Genomic DNA, 25,819 nt, shown 5'->3' with positions numbered 1-25,819 from the left:
ATCCACCCTTTGCCTTTTTTATTACATTTGCCCCCCAGCTCCAAAACAATGTCTACTACAAAAGCAACTTTTGAGATATTTCTTTAATGTAACACATAATACTTCTGTATGTATTCCAAAAATGTTTTGAATAACTAAAAAAGTTAGTTTTGATATTTGTTCTGTATTTTAAAGAATCCAGATGTAATATATTGAAATACAGTTTCAGAAAGTCACTGAGGTCCATTTGGTTTGTGTTTTATGCGTTTTAGTTTCCTACAAGCACAGAGAATCCAGGTTTTAATTGATAAAACACTGTGTTGCCCCATAATTTCATCTTCTTAGAAATTCCCTCCAGTTTGTTCTGGACACTAAACGTTTTATTCAGTTCCGTGGTCTGAAAATCATCTCCCCTGAGCCTCTGACCTCTGACCTTCACTCTCTGTCTGCTGTTAATCACCCATCAGTAAGTGATTCTGTGGACTATTACAATCAGGAGCTTTTGGAGCTCCATGCTCCTCTTAAGTCGAGACTGGTGTCTTTCTCCCGTTCAGCCCCTTGGTTTACTAATGAGCTGTGGAATATGAAAACCGCTGGTCGTGCCATCGAGAGACGTGTAAAATCATCCGGTCTCTCTGTTCATAAACAGGCTTACAGGGAACATCAGAAAGCCGTAGGCCTTTCCCTCAGGAAAGCCTGATCTCAGTATTATTCCAACATTATCAATAGCTGGGAAACTTTAAACAGCTTTCTTCTACAATACATCACCTCTTTAATCCCCACAAACAAATCTATGCTGAAGATATGACTCAAAAATGCAATTTGTTTCTGTCATTTTTCAAAATCTCTGACTCCCGACTGGCCTCTGCTTCTGTGCCTTTTGGGTTGAACTGCTTTGATGACGTTGCTCAAAGCCAGGTAGAGACTTTCCTTAAGGGAATGAAACCCTCTTTCTCTGCACTTGATCCTTTTCCCTCCTCACTTATAAAATCAAATCGCGCTGCAATAAGCCCATTAATTACTCAAATTATAAATAAATCACTGAAATCCGGCCATGTCCCTCTGTCTCTTAAAACTGCCATCATCAAACCCCTTCTAAAAAAACCCACTCTGGATCCTGATTCCTTTTCCAATTATCGTCCTATTTCTCATCTTCCTTTTCTTCCTAAAGTGCTGGAAAAGGCAGTTGCTGCCCAACTCCAGCGCCACCTTCAAAGAAATGACAAACTTCAGTCTGGTTTCCGTCCTGCTCATGGTACTGAGGCTGCCCTGCTAGCAGTTACTAACGATGTTCTCATGGCTGCTGATTCTGGCTGCACTTCCATTCTTGTCCTCCTTGATCTCACTGTGGACCAAAACATTCTCCTACACCGTCTGCATGTGGAAGTCGGTCTCTGTGAATCTGTCCTGGATTGGTTTCAATCTTTTCTTTCTGAGAGGCTGGAATGTGTCTGCCTCGGCAACTCCAAGTCCCAGGCCGTTAGTGTGACCTGTGGTGTCCCGCAGGGGTCAGTTCTAGGGCCTATGCTTTTTTCTCTTTACATGCTGCCTTTAGGTAAAATCATAACATTTCATTTCACTGTTATGTGGACGATTTGCAACTTTACATTAGAACGGGATCATCTTCTACTTCACCTCCACTTACTGCGCTGACGTCCTGCCTGGAGGAGATTAAGACTTGGATGAACCAGAACTTTCTTCAGTTGTACTGCTCCATAATCGAGGCCATACTGATCGGAACGCCTCACTGGTTCAATCCTCGACTGACGAGTATTTCATTCTCTGTACAAGACATTCCCATTTCCTCCGTTGTTACAAACCTTGGAGTTCGAATGTACTCCCATCTCACATTTGAAAATCCCATTAAGCACCTGTTTAAAACCTGTTTTTTCATCTTCACAATATTACCAACATTGGTTCATCTCTCTCCCGTTCTGATGCTGAGACCCTCATCCACGCCTTTGTCTCCTCCAGGGTCATCTACTGTAACTCTCTGTTTATTGGAATCCACAGAAAACACCTTCAGAGGCTTCAATGTGTTCAAGCTGCCAGGATCCTATGAGACTTAGAGATTGGACCACATCTATACGAGCTTCACTGGCTTCCTGTAACTTATAGGATTCAGTATAAAATTGCACTTATCATTCATCACTGCCTATATGGAACCTCACCGGATTATTTGAAGGACCTCCTTATTTCACATTTAACTTCTAGATCCTTACGATCCCAAGCCTGTAATCTTCTCCACCTTCCTCGATCAACACTAAGGACTATGGGTGATCAGGTATTTGCTGTGGCTCCTCGTCTATGGATTTCTCTCCCGGACTATTTGAGAGCCCGGCAATTATTGTCTGACTTTAAAACCGGCCTGAAAATTTTTATTTTTAGACAAGCCTACTCCGCTTTTAAATGATTTTTTTGATTGTTGATTTTCTCATGTATTAAATTTTGAACGTAAGCCATTTCATTTGAATTGAGTAGTTTCCAGTAAAACAGTGACACCTGCTGGACAGGATGGGTATTAACAGTCCCCCTCAACCCGCGCTCTCGCTACAAAGCTGAACCGGAAGTCATTCTTGACGTTTCCTCTGTTAGCTTGCGTTTGCCTCGTTGCTAACACAGTTTCCCTCCGATGGCAAACAGAACCGTTAAAGATGCAAACAGCATCCACGGAACCAACCCGCAATACCTGGTGGAGAAAATCATCCGGACCCGAATCTATGAGTCCAAATACTGGAAGGAGGAATGTTTCGGTCTGACCGGTCAGTGAGTTAGCATGTTAGCTCCCTGAAGGCTAACCTCAGCGAGATTTCATTTAACCCCTGCAGGGCTGCTTGACGGTGGTAATTATGGTTAAAATGCAGGTTTTCTCAACGCATTACATTTGGATATGTTTCTATTAACGTTTTCTGTAAAATAGTTGTTTTTAATTTAAGTTAATATGGTACTAAATTGCCTTTTCCGTTGAGAAACATTCAAATTAGTTCTATGAATTTAGTGGATTTGATGTAAGATAAAACAACAAGCAAGAAACTTTACATTATAATAAAGATCAGATAAAACTTTATTCTCTATTGAGAATTTTTCCTTTTTATTTATGAAGTAAAATACAGACAGAATGTCAGCAGTTTGTACAGAGAAATAAAACTTTGTGCACCATGACTAGCTTTCCTTACTTGGTTAAGAACAATTATTGCGCTGATCCTGCAGAAAAAAGTAACACCTGATCACTAATTTGTTGAATCAGTTAATTATCTTCATATTACATAAACTAGCAGCATTTCTAGTTGTTTTGTATCATATTTATCATGCATATCAGTAATATTTTCATTGCTGGGGTTTGTGATCAGTGCTGAACCCATTTTTTGTTTCCATCTACAAACGTCATCTCTCTCCCAGTTTGATGTTTCCTGGGTTCATCTCTGGCTTCATGTTTGGTTCCTCAGTTTCTCCCCCCGCAGATGGTTTTGGTTTCAATAAACTCAGTTTGTTGTCTGTCTGTGTGCAGCGGAGCTGGTGGTGGACAAAGCCATGGAGCTGAAGTTTGTGGGAGGAGTTTATGGCGGGAACATCAAGCCGACTCCGTTCCTCTGCCTCACGCTGAAGATGCTCCAGATCCAGCCGGAGAAAGACATCATCGTGGAGTTCATCAAAAACGAGGATTTTAAGTGAGATTCCTCCAGATTTCAGGCTTTTCTCGAGAAGCCGCAGGTCGGCCGGACCTACTGGACCTGCCGCTGGTCCATGACGTTCAGAGGAAATGTTTCCTGTCTGTTTCCTCAGGTACGTCCGTCTGCTGGGAGCCATGTACATGAGGCTGACTGGTACCGCCGTGGACTGCTACAAGTACCTGGAGCCGCTCTACAACGACTACAGGAAGATCAAGAGTCAGAACCGGAACGGAGGTGAGCCGGTGGAGATCCACTGAGACCGGAACCGAGACGAGTTCTGGGAAAAGACGGGAAACCCAAGAGATTCTTTAGGTTGAAGCCACATCTGGTTTCTTTTACTCATGAATTATGTCAGTGATGTCATGTAGAGATGAACTGATCACTGCTGATGCCTGAGGATCAGTACCGACCGACCCGATTCAGAAAAACAGCTGATTTAACTTAAAACATTTCTGTTTTTAAACAGAGACATTAATGTTCTGAATTACAAATTTATCTGATGGCTGCAAAATTATCAGCAAACTGAGACACATGAATATTTTCTCCAGCTTGGTCAAACATGTAAAAGCAACTTTAATTTCTTCAGTGCAGTTAAGATTATAACAGACAGTGAAAAATAAATAATAAAGAAAATGAAACTGACAAAAACAACAAGCTGATTATGTTGGTCAAATGTAAAAATACAAAAATAAACCTTCAGTCAAATGGCTCAGAAACTGCAATTAGGAATTCTAAGTATAATGTAAAATAATACAGCATATAAATAGATCGAATAGATCTGCCCTCAGTGATACTCGTAATCGATACAGATATTAATATCTGATCGGTGTTTTACTTCCTGGTTTATGTCTGAATCTTTTGCCAGGAAAAGATTCAGATTTAAAACTTAAAAGTTTATTTAGAAGAAAATATGAGCTGAAACTTTTCCTGCCAGAGGAGCAGGTTGAGTTTCTGCTGAGTTCAAATCTGCAAAGACCTTCGACCTCTCTGGACTTTCATCAAAACCCTGCAGTTTATTAGTAGAAGCTGTGAATCTTTACTGGTTTTACTGGTTCTACTGGTGTGGTGGGAGGATGCTGGGTTCATCCTCTGACCTGAAGCCTGTTTAGGTTTGGACCTGGGACAGAACCAGACTCATTCTTAGTCTTGTGTGTGTGTGTGTGTGTGTGTGTCTGTTTGTGTGTGTGTGTGTGTGTGTGTGTGTGTGTGTGTGTGTGTGTGTGTGTGTGTGTGTTTTCCCCCTTCAGAGTTTGAGCTGATGCATGTTGACGAGTTCATCGATGAGCTGCTTCACGCAGAGAGAGTGTGTGACATCATCCTGCCGCGGCTTCAGGTTTGTCCGTCGGTCCGGTCCGGTTTGGTCCGGTCCGGATCGGTTCAGACAGGAAGTTCTTTCCAGTTGCTGGTTCTCGGCTTCCTGCCGTGTGTTTGAACCTTCTTCTTCACGCCCTGGTCCGATTCAAGGTGACTCCATGTTGTTCTTTGTGCTGCAGAAGAGGCAGGTTCTGGAGGAAGCCGAGATGCTGGACCCGCGGGTCAGCGCTCTGGAGGAAGACCTGGACGAGGTGGAGAGCAGCGAGGAAGAGGACGAGGAAGAGGAGAAGGTCTTTCTGAAGCTCCTATAAATGACGGGAAGTTTCTCCTCTCCTTCAACGTTTTAAATCTCTCCTCTCCGGTCTGCAGTTCGAGAGGCTGCCGAGCCCGGAGCCCCACAGACGCGGTCACCGTGACAACGACCGGCCTCGGCGCTCGCCGTCGCCTCGCCACAGACGCAGCCGCTCTCCTCGCCGGTTCGTTGTCGCCCGTTTATCGATCAGAGCCGATCTGTTGCCGCGGCGATGCTAACCTGACTGTTTGCCTTTCAGGCGGAGCCGATCGCCCAAGAGACGAAGGTTCGACTCCGTCGACCCGACGCCGGTTTGGGTTCTGCTCGGACTCTAAACGTGTTTTGTTTCGTCTGAACAGCCCGTCGCCTCGCAGAGAGAGAGAGCGCCACCGCAGCAAGAGCCCGCGGCGCCACCGCAGCCGCTCCAGGGACAGGCGGCACCGCTCCAAATCGCCCGGTAGGTTCTGCTCTCTGACGGCCCGGGCTCAGCATTACAGTCGGGTTAAGGTCTGGACTTTGACTAGGCCACTGCAGCTCCATTCTGTTAACTGCTGTGTGGACAGACTGACTCACATTTAACTTTGGCTGCAACTTTTAGCAAAAATAGTCGACAAATTTCTCAGCAGGAAGTCATGAGGACAGAAACGCTCCCGGTTCTGACCCGGTTCTGTTGCCTCTCAGGTTTCCTGCAGCATTTTGGATTTATAAGAGGAGAAAGTAAATGTGCTGCAGTGCATGACTAGGAAATAAAATGACGTGTTGATTAATTTTCTTTTTAAAATAAAATAACAAAATGTTCATTTATCTGAGATAAATATGAATTTGATTCATGCATCTCTAGTTTTTTAAACATTTACCATATATAACTATTTATTTTGTGACCCCTCTGGGCTTCCGTAGCGAACCTGCTGGGTGAGACATGTTTAGGTTTGAGCTCTGGACCTCAATGGCATCGGGATCGGTTCTGGTCCAATAAGTAAACTGGGTCGAGATGAACATCTGATGTTGGGTTCTGACTTGTTGCTGTTTGTATTTCTGGTTGGTCAGTTTGGTCAGGTGACGTCAGTTTGGTCATGTGACGTCAGTTTGGTCAGGTGAGGTCAGTTTGGTCAGGTGACGTCAGTTTGGTCAGGTGACGTCAGTTTGGTCATGTGACGTCAGTTTGGTCAGGTGAGGTCAGTTTGGTCAGGTGACCCGGCTTCCTGGTAAATCCTGAATATTCCCTGAACTCTCTCAGGATGTTCTTCCTTCCCCATCGTCTGCAGTTGAATCTGTCACTTTGTTTTGTTTTAACATTTCAAACCTGCAGCTTCAGTTTGAGTTCAGATGTTAAAGCAGCAGGACAGATGTTTTCTCCTGCTGCATGATGGGAAATAAATGTCAGCTGTTTGTCCATCAGGTCACCACAGAAGCCACAGACATCGGAGCCACTCCAAAACCCCGGAGCGGTGAGTCCGGATCGCGTCCGTCTCCAGCAGGTTGAATCTGAGTTTAGCAACAAACATTTTCATTTGGCAGCAGAAACTCCTGCTGGACGCCTTCATGGGTAAAAACCAGTGGGTTTAAACTGCTGAGGGTTCAACCAGTTTAAAACATTAGCAGTGACATTTCATATTTCATATTTCATTTAATCTGAAGCAGTTAAATGTTTGTCAGGGTTTAAGTTTCCTGTGTTTGTGTAGATTTATCCCTGAGTTTATCTCAAACTGTATTTTTACCACTTTGTGTTTAGACTCGTTCAGGTTTTTCCATTAAAATCAGTAAAATCCTGATTTCTGCTCCTGGTTCTGTTGGACTGAAAGGTTCTGTTTGCTTTACTCTCACAGAAGCTCCAAAAAGAGCCACAAGAAGAGCCGGAGAGGAAACGACTGACCTCGGTCCCTCTGAACGCTGTCACTTCATCCTCCACCAAACTCTTCCTTTCAATCTTCTACTTGACTTTTTATTTTTATTCTTATTCCAGCTGTTTCAGGTTCTGATCATCTGGACCTCTGATGGTTCTGGAAACAAAACCATATTCTCCAGATGCTTTTGGTGCCTCAGATAAAACTGTAAATAGTGAAATGTTGTTTTTTTTTCAGTTTCTGAACAATGAAAACATCCCAGAAATAAAAACCTTGTTATAAGATGACGTCTTAATGCTTTGAGTAAGTTAACGGGACTTTTTCAGGTGGAATAAAAGGAATATTGGAGAAGCTGATGGATGTAATACGGCCGGCGTCGCCTTTGGTACATTTTTAAGAATCTGAAAATCGTTTTTAAAAGGCAGAGCTGGAGCTCAATGTTTACAAATGTTGGTTAAGAAATATAATTAAGTTGAATTTAATCCTGTTTGTGTTTTAATTTATGAATAAAACATTCAGTTGGATTTCTGTTGGGATAAAAATGTTCTGTAAACCTTGCAGATTTTATTTTATTGCAGGTGATCAGATTATTTTAAATTTCTAGACAGAAATGTCAGGCCTGGTCGGGGCTCCTTCTCACTCCGTCTGCATCAGCCTGAGGTTCTGCTGGGGTTCTGGTCGGGTTGGTTGCTTCACAGCAGCCTTCAGGTCGTCTGGATCAGCGGTTCTGGTGTTTCTTATCTTCCTCTTATTGATCCATGAGGGGGAAAAAAAATCTGGATTATATTATAATATCATCTCTGCATTGTTCAGGATTAAACCCATAAAATGAAAATTACAAAAATGTTTCATGTAAAATTTTCATTTTAATTTCAAATGTTGAAGCATAAACAGAGTAAACGGTTAGCAGAGCTGGAAAAGCTGCAATGCAAGCTGATTGGCTGAACTGGTAAATAATAAAATACTGCCGTCATGTTTATTTTTTTAAATTATACAGACAACGGATTGCAAGTCTTTATATTTTATTGTTTACATCAGAATAAAAAGTGAACACAGATTATATCAGATGGATTATGATAGACATTAAAACTAGATTATTAAATCTTGACCCTTATGAACGAGTGAAGCTGATTAGTGGATTAATCTCCCGCTCAGGTTGCTGTTAGAAGAGCTTTGCCGCCATCTGGTGGTCGAAGTGTGCAACGGGCCGACCGCATTAAAGTTTGTTTAACTCCGTAAATAATCCTAAAATAAAAACTTAGAAGATATTTATCATCCTATGAATAATGTATGAAAACAGGTGAATGTTCCCATAATTCTAAGTTATTTATCATTTGGGTTTGAAGCTTTTCAGCGAATTAAAATTATTAATACTAGAGCAACATGTAGGGTTAAAGGTTAAAACTAGAATATTATTCAGACGGTCAGAATGATCATTGGATCTGATCTTTGAAAGTCTGGCTTTCACACAGTCTGGACACCTTCCAGGTTTTCCAGAAACTCCCGGATCTCTGGGCACATTCTGGACCGTCCGCGGTCTCGGATCCTCTCCAGCGCCTGGATGCTGTTCATCCGGGAGAAAGACTCGTGGTTAATGGCTGCAGCCTTCATGTGATACTCAATCGACTTGTTTCTGTCCTGCCGGTCGAAGTTGAGGTACTTGGCATAGTAGTTGTAAACACACTGTTGGTCTGAAGGATCCAAAGATTTCTGCAGCAACTCCTTGTAGATCTGATCTGGTTTCGTCAGCCCACGACCGGACTTGGCCCACACACTTGCAAAGTCCAACTTCTTTGATAAACAAGACTCAGGGTAGCCAGAGATGACGTCCTCCAACAAGCCGATTGCTCGGTCGAAGGTTCTTTGACTTGGGCGTCCATTTCTGGAAAAAACTATCTTCCATTTGTAGGCAAGAGCGGCACATCTCTTCAGGTACCGGGAATCTGGATCCTTTGTCAGGGCTCTTTCTGCCACGTCGATCACATCGTCGTAGGATTCGATTTGTCTGAAGATCCTCAGCAGAGGTTTGATGCCACTGTAGCTGCTGACAGGGTTCAGTAAAATCTTCTCGGACAACTCCTGTGCTTCCTCTTTAACTCGCTCGCCTCTCTTGGCTCGTTGTTTCAGGTCGACAGCAGCCAGGTACAAGTTTTCTGGATCTTCTTCTCTGGCTACTCTTAGGTCCTCCCAGACGTCAGGCTCTGGTTCCACGTCGCGGTGTTTCAAGGTGCTCAGCAGACCGATCATACGGCTGCTCCGCCACTCCACGGTGTCCGGCTGCATCCGGATGGCTCTCTGGTAGAGCTCTAAAGCCTGCTGCTGCTTCTCTTTATCAAACATCATCAGGGTCCAGGCCTTTTCAGCTAAGACCTCTGGGTAGAGATCTCCCTCCTTCTTCCTCATCAGGCCGTCGACCTTTGACAGGTAGTCTTCACTCTTCTCATCTTCTCCCAGGTGATGGTGCAGCCAGGCCAGATTCCCAAAGTTCACCATCAACCAGGGACCTTCATCAGCGTTTTTCTGCCTCTGGAATGTCTCAGCGGCCCGGTTGAAGAGGTTCAGGGCGTCTTCAGAGGAGCCCAGCTGGTACTGGATGAAGCCCTGCAGGTTGTAGACGTGACCCAGCCAGACGTTTCCCTCCTCAGTGCCGACATCCTCCAGGTGATCTCTGATACGGAACAGGTTGCCCCTGGTGGGGTCCAGATCCCAGGTGAAGTGGCACTCCAAGGCCTTCAGTCTGGACGGCAGACTTTGAGGAGAACTGATAAAAATCATAAAAACAAATATTAATGAAGTTAAAGAGCTTTAGACAGTGGGAATTAAAAATAAAACAAGTATCATTTGTGCTTTCTTACACTAATTTTATATTTCGCTATTCCTGCTTCTGCACTGTCTTCTTCTATCTGACTTGCTTAGCTCAGAGCGACACTAAATGTACGGTTAAAAAAAAAAAGTTAGGATAGGTCTATTATAAAGCATGTTCATTACAAAATTTGATTTACAAAATTATCCTTAGGCAATGAGATTTTAGTCTGCTCAATCCTTGTTTTAGGGCTTCTTGTCACTTTAAATCCAAATAAGTTGATAGTGGCAATAGTTTGGAAAACAGAAGTGGAGTCTCCTGCACAACCAGTAAGAATGCAGCAATGTAGTAATTGGATAAAACCCAGAGTAAAATACTTAAATTAATAATAATAACTTATAGTTAGGCCAATAATTAATATTGGTTTAACCAGTGGTTGATGTTGGTTTGATTATAAGAATATTTAAACTTACTCTTACACTTGTGGAAATACCTAAAAGGTGAAACAAGTAACTGCAACTCGGTATCATATAATTAGAATAATTGATTATTATTGGTTTCTATTCAGAGGTGTCTGTAATAACTCACATTATGACTATAATAAGAGTAACTAATAAGTAATGGTTATATTATAAATGAATGCTAAACCAGAGAAACTAAAAGGTTATAAATGTGATTTTGACATTGAACTTGAAATGGTGTAAAATGTTGTAACTGTAATTAAAGGTCACTGATGTTGTGTTGGAGGTAGATGGTAGGTGAAAGGTCAGAGGAGAAGAGGAACTGATAGGAGAGCAGAGGTGACCAAGGCCTTATTGTTAAACTTCGACTTTCCTAAGAAAAGAGAACAGACATCAGGACATAATGTCTCCAAGGTGATGGACATGAGATCATCTGTCCAAGCAGTCAGCCAATGAGACAGGCACAGCAACAAAGCTAGCCAATGCAAACGCACCAAAAGGTGGATAAACCCTTTATAAGGTGGGTGCAACAGAGGAATCATTGGTTGGATCCTTCAGGCAGCTTGGAGCCAAGACGGAGATGGACAAAGAACTCTGCAGCTGAAGAGCCGGGGCCACAGAGCCGGAGACTGTTCTGCACATGGGGACCAACCCGTTAGCTTTTTTGTATTTCTTCTTATTTGGGCTGGAGCTCAACTCTGCTGTTGCGATTACAACAATAAGATGAGGGACTAAAGTCTTTGTTTAGTTTGTTTTGTTTTTCCATCTTTGTTTCATAAAATCTAATAGTAAAAACATCCACGGACCAGCCGCCATGTTGGAGCTCCGGAAACAACCCGACCAAAACATGAAGTCAGAAAACCTGCTGGCCCAAAGTTTCGTTTCAGCGCTGAGGTTCCGATGCCAGGAAAATGAAACTTCCAATGATCCCAGAGCCCCGCAACATGTGGCTTCAAATTGCACTCCTCTCATCAGCTGGGTTCAGACCCCAAAGACAAAGACCAAGGCAAAGAGGAAGAACTGGTGTGTTCCTTCCGTGGGACCAGGAAGATCATGAGACAAGGAGAAGGGAGCTACAGAGCTGCAAGACAAGAAGCTGAGGACCGCTACGCGCATGAGGAAGTCAACCTGAGGCCCGAGACCTGCCGCTCTAAGTCAGTACTCTTCCTGTACTGGGAGCCTCCTGCTGCTGCAACACCTTCTTCATCATCAGGCCAGTTCTGGGGTTCAAAATGCCAAACTCTGTCCGTCTCTCTCAAAGTTTCCCTCTTTTAGTTCTCAGAGTCAGCATTAGGGAAAGATAGGTAGCTTTTAGCAAAACAACACCCTTGGGACTCGCCCGAGTCACTAAAACCAACCTGGTTCAGTAACAAGTTGTAATAAAGAGAAAGAGTGACCGTTAACAGGTGAAGCTCTGTGAAGCTAGCTGGTTGCAAGCTACTCAATCTGGCTAATTCACAGGGTGAAGAAGGTGGGACATCTGGATGGAGGTCGTTAGAAACCAGGCTAGTCTTTCTCGATGCTTAAACAGAGTTTACTCAGTTCTGAACAGGGTAAAATCCCATCAGATTTAGAAAACTCAAATTACCCGTTAGATGGAGAGCTGGCTGCACATCTCCCTCCTCTGAGAAGAGGAAGTAGAGAGAGAGAGAAGGGGAGGGAGGTGTTGCGCAATAACAAGGACCTTTTAAAAGAATATTATTTTAAACAATAAATAACTGTCTGACTACATGTAAAAGTTCCCTGTAATATGCATCTCTGCTGTTCTGTGAAGATGTATTAACTGTTTTCCAACATAAGCAGGTTTATGTGTAAACAGAGTAAAGAAGCCATGGACCCTGATGAAACCTCTGGACACGAGCTGTTAAGTTACGACCCGGTAGCACAAGGTTTTGGTTATAATCTTCCAAGACAATGTATTTCTATACTTAGCTCTGGTAAAAATAACAATAATAAATTAACGGAATTATAAAATGAATTTTTCCTTATCGTTTCTCCATCTGACTTGTAGTAAAGCTCCCCTATATCGTAGTAATATAAATACAAAAATAGGAATTATTGGTGAAAATGTGAGGTTATCGTCATTAACTTCATCACTCACCTCATCTTGCAGCTGTTTTCTCTGTAGATCTGGAGGTTTTGTCTCTTCTGGAGTTTTTCTGACGCTCTGGAAGAGGCGCAGCTGCAGACTGGTCGCACGGCGCTCGACCTGAGGTTTATTGTCGGGATGACGTCACGCGGTGACGGGCGAAGCACAATAGAGAGAGTTTATAGAGAAGAAGAGAAGAAGAGCGACGTCGCTTCAGCCAGACGAACCTTAAGTTTCATTTTTCTGGCATCGAAACCTCAGCGCTGAAACGAAACTTTGGGCAAGCAGGTTTTCTGACTTCATGTTTTGGTCGGGTTGTTTCCGGAGCTCCAACATGGCGGCTGGTCCGTGGATGTTTTTACTATTAGATTTTATGAAACAAAGATGGAAAAACAAAACAAACTAAACAAAGACTTTAGTCCCTCATCTTATTGTTGTAATCGCCACAGCAGAGTTGAGCTCCAGCCCAAATAAGAAGAAATACAAAAAAGCAGAGTGATGGTCAAAAATCAAAAGGCTATGTTCACTAAATAAATACATATATAACTTAAAGAATAATACACTTTTTATATACTTTGGTCAAATCTTTAGAATTTATCACATCTGACTCACACTGCAAAATAAATCAATTTTATGAGTACATACATATTCAGCTGTTACACAAAAATTGTTTTTATCACGAATCCATTATTGTATTAATTTATTTATGGAAACAAAGTAAGACAACTGAACAGTCCATGAGCCGGGAATCCTGTTTCTTTTGCTGGGGTTGTGCGTCTTACGTCATCACGTCGAGTGTAAATGTAGCTTTCTGTCGGTTCTTCCTGCTTGTTTTTCTCCTTTCTTATTTGGGCTGACATTTAATTTAATGAAGCCGAATGTTCCACAGAGCTGTTCTCATGTCTGTGTTCTTATATCTTAGTTTTAAGTCTCATAAATTGTCTGGAATTTTGAATTGAATTTGGCGCCTTAAGATTACGTGTTAACTAACGGTCACTTTAGAAGCCCGCGCCGTTGATGCTCCGCTTGAATAATAAAACGCCTCTTTTAAAATAAAACCTTACCTGATAAAGTTAATTGCCATAGAATTTCAAGATAGTATCTCTACTATAATTTCGGCTTGGATCATATTTACTTTACTGATTTAGGAAGTAAGTTTGAGGGACAGTCTCTTTATTTGCGTTCTTCGGCGGACTCCGCTTCGGAGTTACGCAGTTTACGTACGTAACTCCGTACGTCAGAGCACTTCCTGGTTGCTGCTGCAGCTGGAAATGGCGGAGCTGAAAGAGGCGGACGCTTCTCAGCAGCACCAGGAGGACGGAGGCATCAAACGTCAGTAAAACTGCGCTATTTTACCGTTTGTGCGCTCATTTTGCGGAGAAAAAGCGCGCTTTAAATGAATGCTTTAGACGCTGTTTTTGCTGCGCCGTGAGTTTAGGAGGAATTGAGTTTTTAAGTGCGCAGCGGGACGAGGGCCTCAGCGCGGAGCTCCGCCACTGGGCCTAAACAGTCAACAACAGGAGGGATGGAGGCTGGAGGCGCAGAGCCGGACGGCCAGCAGCGGATCTGCAGCTGCAGGCGTCAGTGAAGCGCTTTCCCCAGGATCAAATCAATTATTATTATTATTATTATGAATATTTAATGCGAGGCGGTCTCACCACGGAGCTGCGCTGCAGGACCGCAGAACCGCTGCGCTGAAAAGTGCGCACCTTTTCCAATTTACGCACAAAAACTTGACATAAACAGAACTGGAGGGACTGATGGTGTTTTCCAAGTTTAATCCATATATTCGTTGGTTGGCATGAAATTCTGATATTAAAAAACAAAGTTGTGCATTAATAATTACAATTCTAAGATATAAACAACCTTTTTTTTACTGTATTTACTAACTTTATTTATCTGCAGAAGCAACAGGTGGGGGAGGGGTTTGTTAATCTCTGCTTTCCTCTTATTGTTCAGTTTTAGACCATAAACCGTTATATGTCATAGTTCCATGATAAAAATCCTAACATTCAACATTTATCAGGTCCAGTCAGCTGAGAGTTTCTCATTCAGATTTAATTTTTTAAATATGATGACCTGGTATTTCTGTTTTTTATTTTTTATTTTAATCTCTCCCGTCTGGATGTGAAGGTGATGAAGACACCGGAGAGGAAAACTCTGCCGGCGCGGCCGCCGCTGCAGAGCGGAGCGACGCTGCGGCTGATGGCGACTCCAAACCTTCAACCACGACCTCCGGTAAGTCAGCCAACCGTCTGGTGTCACCGGCTGGCTGGGAGCGCTGCAGACGCAGGACGTAACGGAGTGTTGGGGTTTCCTCCTGCCTGCAGACAGACACATCTCCATCCAGACCAAACTGGAAGGACTGGAGATGCTGGTGGACCTTAATGGTGGTGAGTTCAGGTCCTCAGGAATTTCTCTGCCTTTCTTCTTCTTTTTATTCTCTATGGAGGAACAAAAAACATGGATGTGGATAAAATATTAGAAGTTGACTAAAATTACATAAGAGTCATGAAAGAGGTTAAATTTAAAGTTTAATAGAGAAAATGATGCTGAAATAATCACGTTCAGGCTCTAACTCAAGAATTAAAGGGGCAGCGTTATGTTTTCAAGGCACTTTGCAAACCAAGTCACTATGTTACCTTCAGTTTTTATGAAAATGCTATATATATATATATATATATATATATATATAATATGGCTTAAAGAAATGTTACTTCCTGATTTAACGCCTTTAAACTGGGCCTCTGTCTCTTACAATGAGCTCAGCAGCTCCATCAGCTGTTTGCTAATTGCTACTGGCTAGTCTGAAGGAGCTGAGTGGGGGAGGAGCTTTGCCTCGTAGGCGGGGCTACGTCCACCCAGGTGTTTAGCACAGCTGAATGGTTGCCATGGAGATCAAAGGATTTCTGAAACATGCATGAAAGAATAAAAACTCCAGGTTTGTTTCTGATGAGGGAAAAACTTTTTGACATGATGGAAACCTGAAAAAAAGGCTAATTTCTTCAAATCTACACATATTTTATAAAATGCGGATGAAGAATAATTTCTCCAGCTGATGGTTTGTCCTGTCTGTCCTCCAGCGGGCCGGAAGTCCTGCCCTCTGTGTCCGGAGGAGAAGTTTAAAGCGTGCTACAGCCACAAGCTGCGCCGGCACCTGCAGAACCTCCACTGGAAGGTCTATGTGGAGTTCAAAGGTAGGACAGCAGAGAGACGGATGCAGCCGGCAGCTTCAGCCTGATGCTGACCTTTGACCTCCGTCTCCCTGCAGGAAGCAGGATGTGCATCTGCCACCTGGCCTGCAGGAACCCCAAGCCCAGCCTGAGCGGAGATCAGGTGAGGCGTCTCCCTCCACTCGTCGTCATGGACGGTAGAACCATTTCAACTGGCGCTGGGACGCCATTTTCATTTCTGATCATGTTAATTGCAGGATGAGTTTTAATCAGTTTAATTTTAATAATCAAATTAAGAAACGTTTCCAGTCTAAAAACATTTTAAATAGTTACAGTTCAGCTCTCCAGGTTCTTCGGCCTTCAGTAAAGAGTTTCAGGAGGTTCTGATCCAGTTGGTTTAGGAACATCTGACCTAAACCAACTGGATCCAGAATGAAAAATCTCAGCAGATTGAAGGTCCCATAAAATGTTCTTTTATCTGTATCATAACAAACTTTAAGAGAAAAGTTATTCTGTACGCTGATGACTCAGCGATCTAAAACACAACTTCAGTAGAAAAATGCCACCAGACTTTGAGAAGTTCCTGAAGCGGACCGGGTCCTGTCCGTCCTCCAGGTGTCGGGTCGACACATGGCCCACTTCCACTGCGTGGTGTGTTCGGTCACCATCGCCCGGAAGACGGACATGATCAGCCACCTGAAGCGCCACTTCAACAAGGGAGAGACGGAGGCCAGCTACCCCGGCGGCTCAGACGCTCAGACGGACGAGCCCGGTGAGCGCCGCCGTCACAGCCAGCCTGACGGAGGCGGACGCTCCGCTCACCATCCCGTTTCTCATCCGCAGCGCCTTCGGGTCAGGCCTACGAGATCCTGAAGGAGCTGGGGACCAACGTCCAGCTGCTGCCGAACCACAGCACCCCGATGAAGAGCGACACGTACTTCAACCGGAAGATGAAGACCAACAGGTGGAGGCGGGGGACGCCGCGTCCGTTTCTGAGTGAAAAGCATCGGCCGAAGCTGAAGCTGCGTGTTTGTGTTGCAGGCAGCTGGTGTTCTGTTCGCTCGCGGTTCTGGCCGAGGAGAGGAACCCGCTGGAGTGTCTGGATGCTTTTGGAGCCACAGGTGAGACGAGATGAAACAGAAAAACGCTGATCTGGACAGAATCTGATGGGTTGACACATTTAACAAACTCTCACTTAAAAATGTCCCACAATGACAAAACCTTTAAATATACAACCTGAAATGAAACTATGAGCTACTTAACCCTTATGATGGGTAGGATAGACCTGCCTTTATTCTGAGGAACTGAAGGTTTGTCCTGCAGACATGAATCCTCTGCTCATCTAAGTATTCCTGGTGTTTTTCCTTCCACTGATATCTTCAGCTTTTCCTTTGAGTGAGCCGGTCTGGAGCCATTATTGTTTTTACACAACAAATACCTGCAGTACCTTGTGGACCAGTAGGGGGCACTGCAGCCCACAGCCTGAGGTCCAGCAAACTGTCTGCATGTGAAGAATCAATCGTTGGGTCAGTGCTGTGAGAAACAGTTCCTCTGTTTTAGTTTGATGATCAAGAACTGTTTTCAAATGATTATTTGATTTATTAAAGGAAAATGGATCATCCATCCATCCAAACTGAGCTTAGATGGAAAAACTACCTGAAAACTGGCAGCATCAGCTGTTTGTGATAACTGGGAATAAGTCTTTTACTTTGGAGGAACGGTGACTCTTCCTGTTTTCCAGAACTCATTTAATTCAGCCGCTGTGGAGAGTTTTCAGGTCAGACTGTTCAGCTCTATTTCATTTATTTCTACGGCGCCGTAGAAATAACAAATGTCTGGAGGCACTTTATAAAAACCCTCATTTCAATCCAATCACACATCAGGGCATTAACGTCAGTTTATTATTCAAATTAGTCCAAAAAGTTTCTATGGAAACCCGGCAGAGCATCGAGTCGTTACCTGGCAGCATTCACTCCTCCTGGACCAGCAGGGGGCGCCAACAATCCGTCGCACGGCGCATGCATGCAGCGACAGTGGAGAGGAAAACCTTAGGATGACTTTCTGAAGGCAGACCTTCATATAGAGCAGGAGTTTCTTAAAGAGACAGAGGCCCAATTTCAAGACATTAAACCAGGAAGTCAAAATTCTTTGAAGTCAAATAGCATTTTTATAAAAACTGAAGGAAACATGGCAGCTAAAGGGCCTGAAAAACAAACGGCCCCTTTAATACACCACACTGTAAAACAGGCCGGTGTCGGCTCTGTGCTGCTCAGTGGAACGAGGTTCTGGAGTAAATGACCTTTGGGTCGGAGTAACTGAGTGGGTTCTGCTGCTCCGCAGGCATCATGGGCCTCCAGTGGGCCAAACACCTGCGTAGCTCCGTCAGAGTGACCATAACGGACATCAGCGACACCTGCGTCAAAATGATCAGAGAGAACTGCCAGCTGAACAACATCCGGGCCGACGGCGGCTCCCGAGGGCCGCGGGGCCCCGACAGGGCCGGCTGCGAGCCGGAGACGGCCCCCGTCGCCACGGTGGAGGTCGCCAAGATGGACGCTAATGTCATCATGCATCTGCGGCCGTTTGACTACATGTAGGTTGACCTTTAAACCCATCCTGAAGAGTCTGATGTCAGTTGTAAAACGCTCTGACCTTTAACCCTCCAGCCACCTGGATCCTTTCGGCACGGCCGTGAACTACCTGGATGCTGCCTTCAGAAACGTCCGGAACCTCGGCATCATCTCTGTGACGTCCACCGACACGGGCTCGCTGTACGCCAAGTCGCCCAACGTCACGCTGCGCCACTACGGCTGCCACATCGTACGCACCGAGTACTACAAAGAGCTGGCAGCCCGCATGGTGGTAGCCACGGTAGCCAGGTAGGCCGCCCTGCTCAGGCCCAACGCCTAACGCAGATCAATCCAGCCACCTGTGCTGACCTAACAGCCTCTCAGAGCTCACAGCTGCCGTTACGCATCGACACGCCGACCAGCGAAAGACGAGGTTTCCATGGCAACAGACAGAACAACAGTAACATTTTTAATCTTCCTGGTGTTGCGTTGCGTTTCTAGCCCACATGTTCATGTCTAAGTTTACTAGGTCACAAATTCACATAACGAGTTTCACCAGTCGCTCGTCTGGATGAGGAACTTGTCCTCACTCAAGTTCCACAGGAAATAAGTGGAGAGTTTCTACGTTAACGTTTAAAACTAAATGGCTGCCTTTAAACCTTTCTGAATATAAAAACCTGGAAAACCGAGAATCTTTAGACATGTTTGAGTCAATAAAACATGATATGGGCTGTAAGGGCAGTGACCCGGGGCGGCATCAGAAAGGGGCGGCAGGATAACGTATCTTCTCTCTGAGTGGCTCCTGTCATGGAGTAAGTTTCCCTTCGCTGCTGTTCTGGGAGACTTTACCTGTTTTCTGCTGTGGAATCAGATGATTGGATTTTAACTGGTCGGAGAGCCACAGGAAGGTCTAGTGATTAATGACAGCGCTGCAGTGTGATTAATCTGACCATAATCTAATGAAGCCAGTCAGTGAGATGTTCCTGTGACGTCCTGCAGGGCGGCGGCGCGCTGTAACAAAGGCATCGAGGTTCTGCTGGCCGTGGCTGTGGAGCACTTTGTGCTGGTGGTGGTGAGGGTCCTCAGGGGCCCGACTCAAGCAGACGAGTCGGCCAAGAAGCTCCGCAAACTGGTCCACTGCCAGTGGTGTGAGGAGAGAGTGTTCCTGAAACTGGGCAACATGGTGGACGGTGAGCTGCGTTCAAACGGCCGACGACTCGCTGCTGCACACCTTAAATCAGATAAATGAAACTCTGACCTGCTGCACCAAGTAGAAAATGATTGTTTTATCTCGGTTCACTCAAAAAGGAGGTGGATGTAATTTACAGAAAACGAGCATCGTTCAGATGCAGCTGCTGTTGGGAAAATGTTGTTAAATTGATATTTATATGTGTAAAATACATTTTTCCTCATTACCTGCTGTTAGTGATTTAGTTTTTGATAAGCTTGGTTAGTGTAAGTTAGCTCTACTTATTCAGTTCAGCTAAATTTACTCTGATTATCTTAGTTTATGTTAGCTTGTTCTAATCTGTTTTAGAATCTAAGCTTACAGATCTATGCTAATGGAGAAACGACACATCAGTCACACTGTGTGCAAAATACACATTTCCTCATTTATTTAGTGCACAGGTGTCAAACTGCAGCCCTCTGCTGCCCTGCAGCTTTTAGATGAGCCTCTGCTGCAGCACCTGAGCAGCATAATCAGGTCATTAAGGCTCTGGAGGCCCGATCCACACCAGGAGGAGGAAATGAAGCCGTTTCATTCCAGCGTTTTCTACCTGTGGCTCATGTAGAAACTGCAGCACAGCAGAGGACTGGAGGTTGAAACCCTGATTGTCCCCGTCTTTCTCCAACGGGGATCAGTTTACAATCAAATCACAAGCTGGGCCTGCTAGCTTGTTTTAACTTAGCTTAATTAATTTAGCTTATATTATTGACTTGATTTCTTTGATTAGTTTGATTTTTGTCTTGTTTAGTTTCTTTGATTAGCATCTAAACCAGTGTTTCTCCCTCCTGTCCTGCATGTTTCAGGTGTTTCCTTCTGTTTCTCTGGGTGACCATCAGGCGTCTGCAGCACCTGATGGTCATTTGATCAGCTGCTCTGGATCAGAGGCTCATCTAGAACATGCAGAGCAGGGGGGCTGAGGACCAGGGGGGGAAACACTGATCATAGCTTAGCTTCAGTGATTAGCATTACCATAGCATTAGCTTCACTTTAACTTCACTGTTTGTGTAGCTTAGCTTTTTTTAAGCTCAGTTTTTTGTTTCATCTTAACTTATTGGAATATGTTGGTTTAACTTTGTTTAGTGAAACTTTCTTAGCGCATCTTCATGCAGCGTCTAATTTATTTTAGCATAGCTTAGTGTAATTAGCTTAGACTCATTTAGCTGGATTTAGCTTAAAATAAATTATTTTATATAATGTGTGTAGAAACCAATAAGAATTGCTTTTGCTGCATTATGAGGAAACCAACTTTGACTTGCAGGATAAATTCTGTTTTAACTCCTTTTCTTTAGACACCGTTCCCTGTAACTGTCATGGAAGTCTGCCTGGAAAGACGGCGGTGCAGCTGGGGCCTCTGTGGTAAAAATCGGGGACCATAAATCAAAACTGAAAGCTTCTTTCTAAGTAAAACCCGGCTGTGTTTGCAGGGCCGGCCCTCTGTTCAACACCGGCTTCCTGAGGAGGATGCTGTCTGCCGCCGCGCAGCACAGCATGGACGACATCCAGCCGCTCGTCAAAACGCTCATCTGCGAGTCCGAGTGCACCACGCTCAAGTCGCTGGTGCACGGGTCGTCAGCGCTCAGTAACCAGGGTAACCGCCTCAGCTCTGACGCCGCCTGCTGCACCTGCGGCATAAAACGCTGAATGTTGTGTTTGTGCTGCAGTGGAGTGTGGAGTCGTCATCAAGACGCTGCAGGGCGGAGAGGATGGAGGTCCAGCTGATCAGGCCGGTCAGTTTCTCTGCTTTTAGCTCCGTCTGCCCAGGAAGCCGCAGCTGTCTCCTAAACGGCAGTGGTTCTGTTTGTCCTGTAGAGGGCAGCGTTGGAGAATTCACGGCTAAATGTTTCCCTGCAAACTAAAAGTTTCTGGGTTTTTTCCAAAACTCTGTCTGCATGTTGACTTAGGGAAACTTCTGCAATCATTGATTGTTCAGTTTTTATTTTTTTAGTTTTACAACCATCTGAAATTCAGTGAATAATAATTATAATCATGTAAATAATATTTAACACAACTGAATAAGAAACAACATTGAATAGCTCTACAGCCAGGATGGGTTTTATTTCCCAAAAAAATCATAGTTTTTAAAATAGTTCTAATAAAGTTTTCCACATTTTCTGCTTTTTATTTATTTGGCCAAATAAATGTGTAAAGATTTTTTTTGATTCCTTTACAAACAGTCACCAGAATACAAAGTATTTATATATAAATATGTATAAAATCCCACAGTATGTTTTGTGCATCAGATAATTAAATAAATGTAAAATAAAACGGTGCCAGGTGGAGATGAACATGAAAAACTGCTGTGGTTCAGCAGAACATCAGGTTTAGATGTTTAAAACATTTTCTTTACGGTTTTTAAGAACTCAAACATTATGTGCAAAACTAAGAATCTTGATTTAATATAAGATTAAATCTTTATATTTAAATGCTCGATCATAAAAGCTGGATAAAGTAAAAGCTTGTGCTGATTTGTTCATGGTTTCTGTCTGCCAAGGTGAAAACCGCCTCAGTGTTTCTGTCCTTCGCTTCATGTTGGACATTAAAGTTCAGCCAAATCTGCAGCAGCAACTTCAAACGAGGCGATTCAGATTCTGCGATTCTGCTGAGCTGAACTTTGGTTTTCTGCAAACGAAACAACTTGAAACAATCTGACTCCTTCTCACAGGCCAGCATTGTTCTCTGACTGGAGTCAATGTGTCTCTTCCTGCAGAAAGATTCAACTTTTCATGACTCGACTGAACCGACGGCTCAGGTTTACTGAACATCTGCAGTCAGAACGTTTCATCGGGAAACTTTTCATCTACAATCTATTTTTACATTCAGCTTTGATCTTAGCTGAGAAATCCAGTTATTTTCCTGCCGCACATTTTAGTCAACTCTAGTTATCTTTAGTTAACTCTAGTTATCTTTAGTTAACTCTAGTTATATTTAGTTAACTCTGTTAGTAACAAGCCGTTTCATCCATGCAGTGATTCTTAAACCTGTTTAAGTTTAACAGCTTCAGTTTAATACTTAGATTTCACTAAAATAAGTTTTATTTGACCAATTTGTCATGTTAAATTCATGTAAATTATATTCATTTTATTTATTTCAACAGGTTTTTAAAACAATCAGTAGGACAGGAGGAGGTGAAGCCGGGTTTAATCCGACCTCTTTTCTCAATTTAATGAGATATTAGTTACAATAATTAGCAGAAATTTGTAATAAAACCATGTTAAGATATTCTTATGCCTGTTCAATATGCTGCGTTAAAGAACCATCCAATAATTTATATTACATATATAAAATTATTACAAACTATAATAAAAAAAGACAAGAAAATCTACAGAAAATAAGAAAAACAATATTAATAATGACAGAATAATCATCAAGTCTTTGCCAAAGTGCAACTATAAATCCCTCATAAGTTACATAAGGAGTAAAACAGTAAGATAATAATAATAATAATCCTCTAATAGTGGTCATGCAGACGTAAATGAATGTTTGTTTTCCTGCAGGGAAAAGGAAAAGCGTGGAGGAATGTGGGAACGTTGTGAAGAAGCTGAAGCCGGATGCGTCTCTGGATCATCCTGCTTTCTACTACAGCCTCCACCGGCACAGCATCCGCCGCATGAACATGCCCAAGTCAGGCTTTTCCCCCAGCCGGCTCCTTTCAGAACCCGACCCGACCCGGTCCGGCCCGCCTGACGGTTCTGCTGCTCTGCCTTCACAGGTTGAACAAGTTCCTGCAGTACCTGACGGAGGCCGGCTTCAGGGTGAGCCGGACCCACTTCGACCCGACCGGGGTCCGGACCGACGCCACGCTGCAGCAGTTCAAGTCCGTCCTCACCAAGTACAGCGTGCCGACCGGAACCAGCGCCGGCCAGAGCGCCGCCAGCTCCGAGAAGGCGGTCTGAGCCGGGGACGCCGCTCTGCTCCCTGACCCGGTCCTGATCCGGTCCTGACCCGGTCCTGACTGCACTGATGGATCTTTATTAGAGCACAAACTGATGAGAATCTATTTAATTGACCTAAATCAGTATTTTAATCGTTTCTCCGTTTTACCTTCATTTGTCTCTTTACATCCAGAATAAAAATCTTTTCTGAAAAGTATTTTTTTGCAGCTGCTTCGTACGGAAACGGCTTTCACGTTTTTCCTCAGGCTCTGAGGAGCCACATGAATGAAATAAGTAATTATTGATACGACAGGAGCAGCAGCTTTGACACCTGGTGGTGGGCGTGGCTATGTGGGCGTGGCTGTGTGACGTCACCAGGTATTCTCCAGGGAAGGTGACGGGCTGCTGGCTCAGTGTGAGGAGGCGGGTGGTCAGTCCTCACAGAGTTTGGAACATGATAATCAAAATGAATAAATCGATAATTGTGACAGAACAAAGAAAAGGCTTGGAGTTGATTGATACAGATGAGATTCTCTGAGTTACCCAGTGCTCCATTTCCCCTCATGTCCCCTGGAGCCTCCATGTCCCCTCATGTCCCCTGGAGCCTCCATGTCCCCTCATGTCCCCTGGAGCCTCCATGTCCCCTCATGTCCCCTGGAGCCTCCATGTCCCCTCATGTCCCCTGGAGCCTCCATGTCCCCTCATGTCCCCTGGAGCCTCCATGTCCCCTCATGTCCCCTGGAGCCTCCATGTCCCCTCATGTCCCCTGGAGCCTCCATGTCCCCTGGAGCCTCCATGTCCCCTCATGTCCCCTGGAGCCTCCATGTCCCCTCATGTCCCCTGCAGCCTCCATGTCCCCTGCAGCCTCCATGTCCCCTCATGTCCCCTGGAGCCTCCATGTCCCCTCATGTCCCCTGCAGCCTCCATGTCCCCTGGAGCCTCCATGTCCCCTGGAGCCTCCATGTCCCCTCATGTCCCCTGGAGCCTCCATGTCCCCTTATGTCCCCTGCAGCCTCCATGTCCCCTGCAGCCTCCATGTCCCCTCATGTCCCCTGGAGCCTCCATGTCCCCTCATGTCCCCTGCAGCCTCCATGTCCCCTGGAGCCTCCATGTCCCCTCATGTCCCCTGGAGCCTCCATGTCCCCTCATGTCCCCTGCAGCCTCCATGTCCCCTGGAGCCTCCATGTCCCCTCATGTCCCCTGCAGCCTCCATGTCCCCTCATGTCCCCTGGAGCCTCCATGTCCCCTGGAGCCTCCATGTCCCCTCATGTCCCCTGGAGCCTCCATGTCCCCTTATGTCCCCTGGAGCCTCCATGTCCCCTCATGTCCCCTGGAGCCTCCATGTCCCCTGGAGCCTCCATGTCCCCTTATGTCCCCTGGAGCCTCCATGTCCCCTCATGTCCCCTGGAGCCTCCATGTCCCCTGGAGCCTCCATGTCCCCTCATGTCCCCTGGAGCCTCCATGTCCCCTCATGTCCCCTGCAGCCTCCATGTCCCCTGCAGCCTCCATGTCCCCTCATGTCCCCTGGAGCCTCCATGTCCCCTCATGTCCCCTGCAGCCTCCATGTCCCCTGCAGCCTCCATGTCCCCTCATGTCCCCTGGAGCCTCCATGTCCCCTCATGTCCCCTGCAGCCTCCATGTCCCCTGCAGCCTCCATGTCCCCTCATGTCCCCTGGAGCCTCCATGTCCCCTCATGTCCCCTGCAGCCTCCATGTCCCCTGGAGCCTCCATGTCCCCTCATGTCCCCTGGAGCCTCCATGTCCCCTTATGTCCCCTGGAGCCTCCATGTCCCCTCATGTCCCCTGGAGCCTCCATGTCCCCTTATGTCCCCTGGAGCCTCCATGTCCCCTCATGTCCCCTGGAGCCTCCATGTCCCCTCATGTCCCCTGGAGCCTCCATGTCCCCTTATGTCCCCTGGAGCCTCCATGTCCCCTTATGTCCCCTGGAGCCTCCATGTCCCCTTATGTCCCCTGGAGCCTCCATGTCCCCTCATGTCCCCTGCAGCCTCCATGTCCCCTGGAGCCTCCATGTCCCCTCATGTCCCCTGGAGCCTCCATGTCCCCTGGAGCCTCCATGTCCCCTTATGTCCCCTGGAGCCTCCATGTCCCCTTATGTCCCCTGGAGCCTCCATGTCCCCTTATGTCCCCTGGAGCCTCCATGTCCCCTTATGTCCCCTGGAGCCTCCATGTCCCCTCATGTCCCCTGGAGCCTCCATGTCCCCTTATGTCCCCTGGAGCCTCCATGTCCCCTCATGTCCCCTGGAGGCTCCGTAGTTTTATATTTCAGTCAAGAACCAAAAATAATAAAATTCTGAGCAAACCGATTTCTTCTCCAGCATTAAAATAAAAAATGGCTTCAAAGAAATGAATTTTGCCTGTTGAGTGATTTTTAATGTGCAGATATGAAATATTTTTATTTGCAGGTAAATATTAGGAGTTTCATCAACAACAATAATTGGGAAAAATGTTTGGATGCAGAATTTATCTTTTGAAAATGAGATCAGAGGAAAGGGTTAAAACCTGA

General features: G+C 45.0%; 3 protein-coding genes across 5 annotated transcripts; 2 read left to right on the top strand and 1 right to left on the bottom strand.

Annotated features, from left to right (window-relative positions):
* Positions 1 to 2,543: 2,543 nt before the first annotated feature.
* On the top strand, positions 2,544 to 7,624 carry prpf38a (pre-mRNA processing factor 38A). The gene is made up of 10 exons (XM_008406410.3): positions 2,544 to 2,741; positions 3,488 to 3,647; positions 3,763 to 3,884; positions 4,898 to 4,983; positions 5,144 to 5,254; positions 5,334 to 5,440; positions 5,516 to 5,542; positions 5,616 to 5,713; positions 6,656 to 6,704; positions 7,083 to 7,624. Exons 1-10 carry the CDS (start codon positions 2,612 to 2,614, stop codon positions 7,126 to 7,128), a joined length of 936 nt encoding a protein of 311 aa, XP_008404632.2. The 5' UTR covers positions 2,544 to 2,611; the 3' UTR covers positions 7,129 to 7,624.
* A 481-nt stretch (positions 7,625 to 8,105) lies between these two features.
* Positions 8,106 to 12,798, bottom strand: LOC103463190 (antiviral innate immune response effector IFIT1-like). The gene is made up of 2 exons (XM_008406411.3): positions 12,466 to 12,798; positions 8,106 to 9,861 (listed from the first exon to the last, which is right to left on the bottom strand). The coding sequence occupies exons 1-2, from the start codon at positions 12,468 to 12,470 to the stop codon at positions 8,565 to 8,567; spliced, it is 1,302 nt and encodes a 433-aa protein (XP_008404633.2). The 5' UTR covers positions 12,471 to 12,798; the 3' UTR covers positions 8,106 to 8,564.
* Positions 12,799 to 13,656: 858 nt separating this feature from the next.
* trmt1l (tRNA methyltransferase 1-like) lies at positions 13,657 to 23,513 on the top strand. Of its 3 annotated transcripts, none has more exons than XM_008406412.3 (16): positions 13,657 to 13,785; positions 14,587 to 14,691; positions 14,784 to 14,846; positions 15,537 to 15,650; positions 15,725 to 15,789; positions 16,242 to 16,398; positions 16,470 to 16,590; positions 16,668 to 16,747; positions 17,967 to 18,219; positions 18,293 to 18,505; positions 19,196 to 19,386; positions 20,714 to 20,780; positions 20,849 to 21,012; positions 21,086 to 21,151; positions 22,919 to 23,045; positions 23,134 to 23,513. In XM_008406412.3, the coding sequence occupies exons 1-16, from the start codon at positions 13,725 to 13,727 to the stop codon at positions 23,315 to 23,317; spliced, it is 2,031 nt and encodes a 676-aa protein (XP_008404634.2). In that variant the 5' UTR covers positions 13,657 to 13,724; the 3' UTR covers positions 23,318 to 23,513. The 3 variants fall into 3 exon arrangements, with proteins under 3 accessions (XP_008404634.2, XP_081462039.1, XP_008404635.2); XM_008406413.3 differs by lacking the exon at positions 13,657 to 13,785 and adding an exon at positions 13,825 to 14,154; XM_081605913.1 differs by lacking the exons at positions 22,919 to 23,045; positions 23,134 to 23,513 and adding an exon at positions 22,132 to 22,878.
* The last annotated feature ends 2,306 nt before the right edge of the window (positions 23,514 to 25,819 follow it).

This window comes from Poecilia reticulata, chromosome 4 (genome assembly GCF_904066995.2).
Source record: "Poecilia reticulata chromosome 4, P_reticulata-male-v2, whole genome shotgun sequence".
In the NCBI taxonomy this organism is placed as follows: Eukaryota; Metazoa; Chordata; class Actinopteri; order Cyprinodontiformes; family Poeciliidae; genus Poecilia; species Poecilia reticulata.
The sequence above is the reverse complement of the archived record's forward strand: the minus strand, read 5'-3'. Positions and strand labels throughout refer to the sequence as shown.